General features: G+C 40.7%; 1 protein-coding gene across 1 annotated transcript in view; it reads left to right on the top strand.

Moving 5' to 3' along the window:
• Positions 1-4,785: 4,785 nt before the first annotated feature.
• NPTN (neuroplastin) overlaps positions 4,786-11,814 on the top strand; it is a 49,969-nt gene continuing 42,940 nt past the window's right edge. The window contains exons 1-2 of the mRNA XM_030578289.1: positions 4,786-4,803; positions 5,610-5,991. Coding sequence (XP_030434149.1) covers positions 4,786-4,803; positions 5,610-5,991 — 400 coding nt within the window. The remainder of the gene's footprint in view (positions 4,804-5,609; positions 5,992-11,814) is intronic.

Below are 11,814 nucleotides of genomic sequence, written 5' to 3'. Positions count from 1 at the left end.
CCAATAGGACCTAGTCAATGAAGTATTTAAAATCAGATTTTTTTTAAGCATAATTGCTAGAATTTCCTGTCTCCTGTTTTTCACTCTGGGTCTGTTATCATAAAGTTTTCATAACATCCAGGTGCTGTTAGTTTACTTATGTTACATTATATGTCTCCTTTCAGTATTTAGAAACTAAGTACTGACTCTCAAATATTCTTTCTGTTTTTGAGTTTTCCTAGCTGTCCTTACAGAAAAAAGTGTTCCTTTATCATTTGAATAAAAATAATTTCTCTTTCTAGATTTTAGTGAATCTCCATGTTGTACAAGTACTGCACAATCTGTAATCTGCAGTTCTTAGAGAGGTATTGCAGGAGCTATTGCAGGTCAGACTTCATATGCATTGGTGGAGATGCACATGGAAAATTTATCCACATTGACTAGTTCTAGGTCATGCCATCAGTCTTTTGCTCTCCTGAGCACGATGCTTGTATACTTTAAAAAAAGAAAAAGAAAAAAAAAAGAAATCTTGGCTATTGAGCTTCTGATATAATCTCTCTTTCATTGCTGAAACCTATGACTTTATCTGAAGAACAAAGCTGTAGAAGAAAATAAATTACAAAAATTTATAGCTCAGTTTATGTTGGTGACAGCAAGTAAATGTTACCCTGAAATGGCAAAGCTTCCCAGACTGTCCTGCAGTGTAACATCCCTTGTCCTCTGGTGTATCATGGAATTATATTGAGACTTTGTGGTGAATCTTGTGACAGATTTCACAGTAACTCTCACTTGCTCAATGCTACCATGTACAGTAGAACAATGTTTCGATTTGTTTTTTCCATGGTGCATTTCACTCCCTAGCAGTTTACAAAGCAGTCAGTAGCTTACCAGTGATTGTAAGCTACTGGTAGCTTTACAGCCATGATCATAACAACCTGCCTTATTTAGAGGGAGAATATTTCTATAAGCATTTCCATTTGCTTGTTCTCAGTAAGTAGTGTCTGAGGCCAAGCCCCTTTTGTCTAGTGCACCAGGGCTATTCTATAACTTGCAAAAGGGCCTTAGTTCTTTACCTTGCACTTGAAGAGCTACCAGATGGATTGGAGACCTCAGTTAAATAAATGCTTTTCTCACTCCCTTATCTCTTTTGTTCTACAGCATCAGCATCAAACATCAGCCCAAATTTTACAAGACTTAGTGCTGCCAACTGTGCCTTAATGACACTTGCAAAGTCCAAGCAAGACTGTTGTTCTTTCTGAACTGTTTTGGGGGTTCTCAAAATGTGAGAAGGATGCATTCAGCTTTAAAGCTGTAGGCAGCTAGAAAATCTGAACGAGGGCAATTTTCAGATGTAAACAGATGTCAAGATCAGTAAACTTTGACCTATTTTTCTCCCTTATCTGTTGAGAGAGATATTTTCTTTTGGGGGGTATCTTCTTAAGAATAAGTTATTCTTTGTTTCTGTAGCACCTGCCTCCTGAATATCTGTCTTTATGCACAATGCTACAAAAAACCCAGTGTATATGTGATATGGGGGGGAAAACCGAGTAAGGAAACTTTCTGGCTTCAGAAGCATCTTGTATAAGCAGTGAAATCTGTACATTCTCTCTCTATTTGCTTGGTTTTGTACGCTTATGGCATACATTGACAGAATTGCCAAACAGCATGAGTTTTCCAGATAAGTTTCTAGTCTTTCCTTCCATTATGGAAAGTATTCTGTTTAGTGTGCATTCCATTTTTTCAATAATTCCTGGGGTGCGGATGGATTTCAGCTCTACTTGTAGCTTCTTCTTGGAATTCTTTCCTTATCGGATATGGCTTGCTGAAGGTGCTGCCTGAAACTTACTGATGCTGTTTGGCGTTGCGTAGATAGTAATGAATTAGTGAAAATGCAAAGCACTGAGTTACGTATAAAAGTTGATAGACTTGCATGGCATTTCTAATCATGCAGCTAGTCCCGTACTAATAAGGTATTTTCAGAGTACGCTTTGTATAGGGAGGTTTCCTATGACTTCTCTCATTTCTAAATCCTTATAGATTCATAGATTCATAGACTGTAGGACTGGAAGGGACCTCGAGAGGTCATCGAGTCCAGTCCCCTGCCCTCATGGCAGGACCAAATACTGTCTAGACCATCCCTGATAGACATTTATTTAACCTACTCTTAAATATCTCCAGAGATGGAGATTCCACAACCTCCCTAGGCAATTTATTCCAGTGTTTAACAACCCTGACAGTTAGGAACTTTTTCCTAATGTCCAACCTAAATCTCCCTTGCTGCAGTTTAAGCCCATTGCTTCTTGTTCTATCATTAGAGGCTAAGGTGAACAAGTTTTCTCCCTCCTCTTGATGACACCCTTTTAGATATCTGAAAACTGCTATCGTGTCCCCTCTCATTCTTCTCTTTTCCAAACTAAATAAACCCAGTTCTTTCAGCCTTCCTTCATAGGTCATGTTCTCAAGACCTTTAATCATTCTTGTTGCTCTTCTCTGGACCCTCTCCAATTTCTCCATCTTTCTTGAAATGCGGTGCCCAGAACTGGACACAATACTCCAGCTGAGGCCTAACCAGCGCAGAGTAGAGCGGAAGAATGACTTCTCGTGTCTTTGTTTACAACACACCTGTTAATGCATCCCAGAATCACGTTTGCTTTTTTTGCAACAGCATCACACTGTTGACTCATATTTAGCTTGTGGTCCACTATGACCCCTAGATCTCTTTCTGCCATACTCCTTCCTAGACAGTCTCTTCTCATTCTGTATGTGTGAAACTGATTGTTCCTTCCTAGTGGAGCACTTTGCATTTGTCTTTATTGAACTTCATCCTGTTTACCTCAGATCATTTCTCCAATTTGTCCAGATCATTTTGAATTTTGACCCTGTCCTCCAAAGCAGTTGCAATCCCTCCCAGTTTGGTATCGTCTGCAAACTTAATAAGCGTACTTTCTACGCCAACATCTAAGTCGTTGATGAAGATATTGAACAGAGACAGTCCCAAAACAGACCCCTGCAGAACCCCACTTGTTATACCTTTCCAGCAGGATTGGGAGCCATTAATAACTACTCTCTGAGTATGGTTATCCAGCCAGTTATGCACCCACCTTATAGTAGCCCCATCTAAATTGTTTTTGCCTAGTTTATTGATAAGGATATCAACGAGACTGTATCAAATGCCTTACTAAAGTCTAGGTATACCACATCCACTGCTTCTCCCTTATCCCCAAGACTCATCATCCTATCAAAGAAAGCTATCAGATTGGTTTGACACAATTTGTTCTTTACAAATCCATGCTGGCTATTCCCTATCACCTTACCACCTTCCAAGTGTTTGCAGATGATTTCTTTAATTATTTGCTCTATTATCTTCCCTGGCACAGAAGTTAAACTAACTGGTCTGTAGTTTCCTGGGTTGTTTTTATTTCCCTTTTTATAGATGGGCACTATATTTGCCCTTTTCCAGTCTTCTGGAATCTCTCCCGTCTCCCATGACTTTCCAAAGATAATAGCTAAAGGCTCAGATACCTCCTCTAGGGCTCCATTCTTTTGCAGGGGGAGCTCTCTGCAAACCCCAGATATCTTGTGTGGTAGAAAGTAGTTCATTATTTCTTCATTTGTGGTCTAATGCTAAACTGCTTTATATTCATGGCAGAATATTTTCACTTGCATGACTGTGTGGAATGCCAGGGGGAGATGTAAATCTGTGTTTAACTGAAGTGTGTGCCGCAGCGACTTCTGTGCTATGCCGGTTCCGATAGCGGGACCCAAATACATTTTAAGGAGTTCTAAAAAGTAGTTTGTAGTATGAAGCAACGGTCTGTAGAGATTACAGATCTGGTCACATTGTATTGGGCCCTATAATCTCACAGTCAGCGCTCTTCTACTGAAGATGAAGGCAGCTGATATCTACTTAATATAAAAGTTAAGTGTAGCCTTAGGGCTCCTGGCAAATTACCAAAATGGTCCTTGGATGGACACAGTTTATGCCTAGCTTAAATGTGCATGTAGAATGTTAGGCCTTGTTTATACACTGTTGTAATGGATTATCTCAATTGCTCTGGAGGAACCAGTACTAGAACAGCAAGAGAAGCTTTTCCTGTCCATACTTCAACTGCCTGTGGCCTGAGTAACATGAATACAGAATTCCTCCTAAATCTACAGAAACGCTTGTTATAATATTAGCTTTCCAGTGTACATTTATTGTTCACTTGAATTTTATTTTACCGCAGTTCATCAGTTACCTATTGAGTAGCAGAGGAGAGAACCTTGGAACAGGAGTAAAAGGATGTGGTCCAAACTGTCTGACAAGGGACTGAAAAATTTCATCTAATCAGTGTGCATGGAAAGCTTAATGGAATAAGCATCTCATTCCTCCTCTCCTTTCTAACGGCTTATAACGACCAAAGGCTTGTTTCCCTACGCCTCTTTCTAAAATGGATTGTGTTTGGGGTGGGAGAAGAGTATGAGGATGTGTGGGGTGGAGTAGTCTATTTTATCAGTGTGTAGATGTCAGTAAGACTGTCTGCCCTCTCTGCTTGCTGCTGTTGCTGATCCCTGGTTCCCAGAGAGAATTCAACATAGATATGACAGGTTTTGCTGCATAATCTAGCTGGCCAGCTGTTTTTTCTAAAATTTTCAGTATACAAAATAGACTTGCTTTAAATCTGTACTATTTTCAGTGGGTCACTTCCAAAATATGCTTTGGAGGACAACTTAAAGTCAAATGCACTGATGTAATAATGCTGGTAAATAGCAGGGAAATGTATGTCACAGAAGGGGCTCCAATGGTTTTGGTACTGAATCACAACTATGCATCTTATACAAAAGGTACAGAAGGACTTCCCTTGTAACATATCTAGTTACTCAGTGCTATGAGTGTCTAAATTAGTGAAATAATTTTGTTATTCTGTATGTGTAAAATGAAAATCCGTATCAGAATTTAACAGGGATTGTGAGAATCTGCTGCTTTCAGATGCAGTGATCTAGCTGACGCCAGAAAGTAGGTCACTTATATCTCAGGGAATTCCCTGCCTCTGAAGTTCAGAATAGGTGGAAGAAAAGGTCAAAGTAGAGTTCATGGTGGAGAGGTAGATAGGACAGAAGCTTGCTATTTTTTTCTGTAGTTGCTGTTTGATCAGTTTTCTGTTTTAATGAGAAGGCTGAGAATGAACAGGGGAAAGTCTTCTGTTGGACATTTAACTTTTTTATAAACCAAACAGTTCAAGCAGCTAGAAAAGGACCACCATAATTTGCAGTCTGCTTTTCCATAGCTCCCTGGTGCCGTTTCATCGCTTTCCAGTTCCGAAAGGTGATGTGTGTTTGCTGTATATGGTTCCCCTGATGCAGCCTCCTGTAATGCAGTTTGACACTCTAGAAAACCCATCTTAAAATGCTTATCCTGGTAGTCTGTCTCCCAAGAACAACTCTTCCTTGAGAGGGTGTGCTGTGCTGTGAAAACTATAACACACCTTCAAGCCAACAAAATTAGCAAGTGCTCCGTGTGTTGTGCTTTCTTTCTATAAAAGTCTTGTTAACACCTGGTTGCTGTAAATGATGATGTCTTATCTAATCCTTTGTCTGTTTCCTGCAACTGACTTGCTTTGTTCTTTATAACATCTGTTGTTTTCTGCTAGTCTATCACTGCATTTCTGCTGCCCCTCCCTCTAGCTGGGTTTATCAAGTCGCCCATGTCAGAAACTAAACTCACAGGGGATGCCTTTGAGCTGTACTGTGACGTGGTTGGGAAACCCACTCCAGAGATCCAGTGGTGGTATGCTGAAGTCAACCGGGCTGAGTCTTTCAAACAGCTGTGGGATGGTGCTTGGAAGCGCCGTGTCACCATTAACACCGCCTACGGGGCGAACGGTGTGAGTGTGCTGAGAATAACCCGCCTTACATTGGAAGACTCTGGGACTTACGAGTGCAGGGCCAGCAACGATCCCAGGAGGAATGACTTGAGGCAAAATCCCTCCATAACGTGGATTCGAGCCCAGGCTACAATAAGCGTCCTTCAGAGTGAGTTCAGCACCCTACAGTAGTAGTACTGTAGTAACTAGAGGCAGTCCAGTGACCCTTCTCCCTCTCCCATGACCCCTGATATTACCACCTTTTGTCTTGTTTGTTGAACCCAAGATTATTCCTCCAGTTGTAGAGCTTGAGTGTGTCTGCCACTGTTTTTTGTTTTGTTTTTGTTTTTGTTTTTTTTAGTCTCTCTCTCTCTCTCTCTCTCTCTCTCTCTCTCTCTCTCTCTCTCTCTCTCTCTCTCTCTCTCTTCCATAGGATCAAAGGACTTGGGAAAATCTCTGGAACTATCCTATAGCTCTTGTGTGAAAACAAGCTCAGTGTTGGATTTTTTTTTTTCTTCTACTACCCTTTACTTTTATAGTAGGTTTCCTGCATCCTATCGCTGGCTTCTTCATGAGTGCCTTTCTATTTTGTTTTTTTTTTTTCTTTCCTGATCTAACCACTTTTATTTCTTCTTTTTTTCTTGGAATCTCTGAATACCTTCCTTACTTACATGGTTTTGAGTTCATAAGCTTCCGTACAAATCCTTCCCATTTTGATTTTGTTGTTACATGTGACCTTTAAAGCCTGGATTTTTCCATAAAGTCATGGAGCTTCTTTTCTAAACAGTATGTGTCCTAACAGATTCTCTGATGCAGCAGCACATTACTGATACAGCTATTCTTACATGGTGGTGTAAAAGCAAATGCCACTCAGAGTGAAGGGATGTTATCAACTTAATGTGCACTAGCTTTAGCTAAATGACTCCCCACTGAGAATGTAACATCCCTTTTTAAAAACTTATACTGGATAGGATGAGTTCTCAATTGATGTTTGTTCCATTTATTGTCCTAGATTTTGTACATGCTTTCTGCTGTCTTTATTAGGTTGCACACAAGTTTTGCTTTTGGTATTTTCAGAACCATTTTAACACAATCCTATTTTTATGTACATTGAATAGAAAGAATACTGTTTGCTTTCTCTTAGATGTAGTGATTGATGTACAGCTTGCATCTACACAGATTCAAAATGAAATACATGCAGTGTGACTTGACTGGGTACAAATGTGAAGAGCAGAAGGTAAAGGAGAGGTTTTTTTGATTTGTTAGTATAAATGTCTCACTGTTTTAGGGCTGTGAATAGCAGAGGACGGATGTTCTCTTTAACACTACTCTGAGTGTTTGTGTACATAAACCAGGATAGCGCAGAAATGTAATTTCTCGCTGCATATATTGTGCTTCATATTGCATAACTCAAGCTCTCTGATGGTGTAGTGACATCTGTTTAATCAATGTAATGGTGTCTGAAGGAACCCTGTGCCAGATGTAGACCTGGTAGCTAATGCTCAGTTCAACTTGGTACCCCACCTATCTGAAAGTATTTCAGAAGAGTGCTGCAATATGAAAATGATTATGGACGAAAACAAGCAACTTGCTTCAGTCAGTACTGATGGATCAGAGAATCTGCCTCTGGAAAATGAAAAGAACGTGAATGTATGTGGAAAAATAAACAATTAACCCAATGACATGGATTTGTTTAAAACCTAAAAAACATTGGATTGTTTGACTTGATAAACCTGTTCAGTTTCTAGTCCTAGGACTTGACCCCTCCCTAGTCCTTAGAGGTCACATTGGACTCAGACCTGTCAGCAGCAAGAACCTTCAGATTTCAGGGACTGGTGTTATTTCAAGACAAAGCTGAATTGTCCTGCAGCAAGTTTAACTTCTGGAAGTCTGGTTCCTGTCTCAGATACAGTGTAGTTGTAGCTGGTGGTGTAGTGTAGTCAGTCCCAGGATATGAGAGAGACAAGGTGGGTGAAGTAATATCTTTTATTGAAACAACTTCTATTAGTGAGAGACAAGCTTTCGAGTGACACAGGGCACTTCTTCATGTCACCAATAGAAGTTGGTCCAATAATAGATACTACGCACCTTGTCTCTCCTGTTTCATTTGATCACCTGCTTCTGCTGCCCATGAAGGTCTGTCGTATTTCCCAGCTCTATTCCTTGCCTACCCAGTCTCCTTTTAGTATCTTTTGGGGAGGGGGAAGAACCTTTTTGAATGAAAAGCTAATTATTAAGTTCTCGAAGCATATATTTGATAGAGTCCTTATGAAATGTCTCATTGTGTTTCCTATCTCCCTCAAATAGGTCATTTGTAACTGAATGTACTTTTTGGGATAGAGGTTCTAAGCTTCCATCTCCTTCCCCAGTTAAAGACCTGTCTTGTCTCTTGCATGCCTGCAGTTCAATTATCCAATGTTTCCTAATTTTGGATTATGTATTATGACTATATTGCCAAGTGCCTTGTGTTCAGGACACACTTTTGTTTTTGTTTGTTTCATATTGGTGAGAAAAACACTGTACTCAAACAAACAACTGTATTGTGCCCACAAAGGAGGCTTGAACTGCTGTAGTTTGTGGGAAGCAGAGCTCTTAAGGTTTAATCTCTAGGTAACTGCACATCGGAAATGGAGCTGAAGGGAGTCCTAGCTAAAGAAGCTCAGTCTGTACCTGGAAGGCAGGAGTACAAGTCTGAAGTATCCCAGAGTGTTTAAGCTTGCAAAGGCAGAATACAGTAGTGCACCTAGTAGAAACTATCCTGTAATTTTCCATTAGGAGAGTTGCATCTTACAGCTTAAGTAATATGTATTTGAAATGAAGGCTTCTGATTAAAATGGTGTTGGAGTCTTTGGCTAATGGTGGTCACTCTTCCACTGATCTCATGACACCATCTTTGGTATTCAAAAATAGACACAATAAACTAGTAGAGCCTGCTTTAATTGTGGTAGCTAAAACAAAATGTCATTGTTAATATCAGAACAGAATGTAGTGAAAAGCAGCACTGAATACTGATTTGAAAAGTTAAACAGGAGAACTGGAAATTGGTTTCCAACTAGACCGGGGGTAGGCAAACTACGGCCCGTGGGCTGGATCTGGCCCCTCAGGGATTTGGATCCGGCCTGTGGCGCCACCGGCACCACATCCCTGCAGCCCCCGGGGGGGGGGGAGGGGCAGAGGACGCCATGCATTGCCCTTGCCTCTAGACACCGCCCCTCACAGTTCCCATTGGCTGGGACCGGGAAACATGGCGAAAGGGAGCTTTGGGGGAGGTACCTCTGCCCCACCTCCTCCAAGGGTTGCAGCGCTTCCTGGAGCGGCATGGGGCCAGAGACAGGGCAAGTGGGCAGGGAGCCTGCCCTGGCCCCAGTGCACACCTCTGCCACTCGGGAGCCACTTGAGGTAAGCGTGATCAGAGCCCAAACCCCTCCTGCATCCCACCCCCCAGCTCCCTGCCCTAAACCCTCTGCCTGCACCTCACACCCCTCCTGCACTCCAACCCCCTGCCCTGAACCCCCTCCCACAGTCCACACCGCTCCTGCACCCCAGCCCCCTGCCCTGAGCCCCCTCCTGCAGTCTGCACCCCCCGTACCCCAATCTCTTGCCCTGAGCCCCTTCTTGCACACCGCACTCCCTCTACAATTGACACCTCAAACGTGAGGTATGGGAAGGATTTTCCTCTTGAGACTCTTCCGGATGTTCCTTTTTGGAGTGGGACAGCTGCTTTTTTGTTTGCATACCTTACCCAGTACCCCTTCCACAATGCATTATCTCCTCAGAACTAAACAGCAATGCCTGCTTGCTTTTCTGCTTTCTTACAGATTGATGAAACATTAGTGTCTTCTGCTAATATTTTAATACTTCAAGTGGTCAGCCATCAGGGACTCTAAGTTACATTCTTAATCTTTAACTCTTCTTGCTTCAAACATCTGTGTTTAGTAGTTTCCATATATTCCCAGGATAGGTATGAAAGCACCCAACAAGTCCTGTAAAAAGCCTTGTTGTTCACTTGGTTCCCATTATTTCATTCAACTCCACCTATAAATATCACAAATATGACTATGTAACTGATAGGTGGGTAAGAATAGGTCTAAACTGGACGAGATAGCCATTAAAGTCCCAATTAGCTCCAGGTCATCAACGTACAGTTTGAAAAGCAAACCTAAAATGGTCCATTATTGGCTGAATATGAAAAACATTTGGAAAATAAAGCAATTCCCAAAGCACTTCTGGATAAGTCTCTATTACACAAATTTTCTAGTTCTGTAGACTAGATTAAAACCGTTTTTCATTACTTGCTTTTTGGAGGTATGATGCTTGTAACATTCTCTGATGGCAGCATATATACTTTCCATTCTAGAGTCACTGCAGGTTGTGCTCTCCTCTAACCACCACAATAGGGTGTCCCTGGCTTCAGTCCAGTGTACTGCAGACAGCATCAGATTGCCTCTACTGTTGACTCTGTTTAAAAATATCCAGTTCACTATTACAGTGGCCAGTATACATGTTTTACCAATTTCCTCTTTTGACAGGAAAATGCTGTTTATAATTCATTGACATAAATAAAACTGAAGATATTTCTTTTCATATTGGATGAAAATCTGTAAAACAGAAGCAAATATCAGTCAGTTCCAGTAAAACTGATATCTGTTTACAAAATGCCCAGAAATTGAGTTAATGTTGCTTCAAAGGGGTATTTCTGTCAAAGTATTTTGATAGTTAACAGTAATTTTTGTTTAGGTGAACAAATCTTGTGTGCTTGCTCATTGGGGATGATATTGGGGTATGAAAGGAGAGGAGAATAGTTGTGGAGTGGTAAACAAATTATTTTCTTCCATCTAGGACCTGATCTTGTGGTCCTTGCACAGGTTAAATTCCTATTGCCGGACATAGTGGGGCAGAGTTGCAGCTGATGGGCAGTAATAAAGTTTCTACAAGAAAGGACAGAAGGAACTCCAGCATTTTGATAGCTGCAATATTGTATCTGGGATGGGGTGGTTAATACTGGGACTTCTAAGTAACTGAAAGAGGAAGTTTGCTTAGCCAACCTAGTAGAATTAGAAAGGAAAAGATATTCATGTGTCAAGTGGTGATGTAAGGGGCTTATTGGTCATCAGTAGTAAGATTTCTCACTTTGCATCACTGGGCAGCAGCAAGAAGGGCAAGTACTATATTATTGTAGAGATTAATGTTACATTATGAATAATAATACAACCTTCATGGTGCCTCGTTTTTTTCCCGATTCAATTTAATAATTTGCTTTAATAATTTGCTTTCCAAGTGCTTTACAGCTGAGACTTAAGAAGACTGTATGGTGTGACTTATCTATACTCCAAATGTGCTTAAAATAGCTGTCAGCAAGGTATATGGAACCAACTGGAATATATATTCTTCTTTGACTTTCAGACATCATTATGAAATGTTAATTAGGAATTATATGAATGTGTTTGTATAAACCACACCTGGCAACCCATCTGCAGTTTCCTCTCCTACTGTTTGGAATGCAAAGGAAGTTCTTGTATTCTGAGATATTAGCATTTTTCCAAGTCTAACCACCAAAAGTTCTCTCATCTTTTAAACCTCATGTTTAATAATTTTTTAGTTTGAAGGTAGATAAGAGCTTTTCTTAGTCTCAGTAGAAAAATGCCTTGCTTTGCAGTTTGGGAAAAGCATAGCTCCAGTGGCCAGCTTTCAAAATTTGGTGGTTGTGGATATTAGCTCTTAATTGTGCATAATGCCGCTTTCAAATTTAAGGAGAAAATTCATAATGTCCAAGTTCCCAATGCTAATTTCTGCAAGGCCTCATATATATGGTTGGACTTGTGCAATTTATAAGTTCTCACATTGCCACTCAGGACTGAAATGTGAGATATTCAGGGCTTCAGAAAATAACTAAAAACATGTCAGCAAAGTATGTAACCCTTACGTTTACCACTGGGACTCAAATGTTGCAAGCAAATTCTATTCAAGTGAACAAGAAAATGTTTCCTATTAA

This window comes from Gopherus evgoodei, chromosome 10 (assembly GCF_007399415.2).
Source record: "Gopherus evgoodei ecotype Sinaloan lineage chromosome 10, rGopEvg1_v1.p, whole genome shotgun sequence".
Classification (NCBI taxonomy): Eukaryota; Metazoa; Chordata; order Testudines; family Testudinidae; genus Gopherus; species Gopherus evgoodei.
Note: the sequence above shows the minus strand (reverse complement) of the source record. Positions and strands in the feature narration are given on the sequence as shown.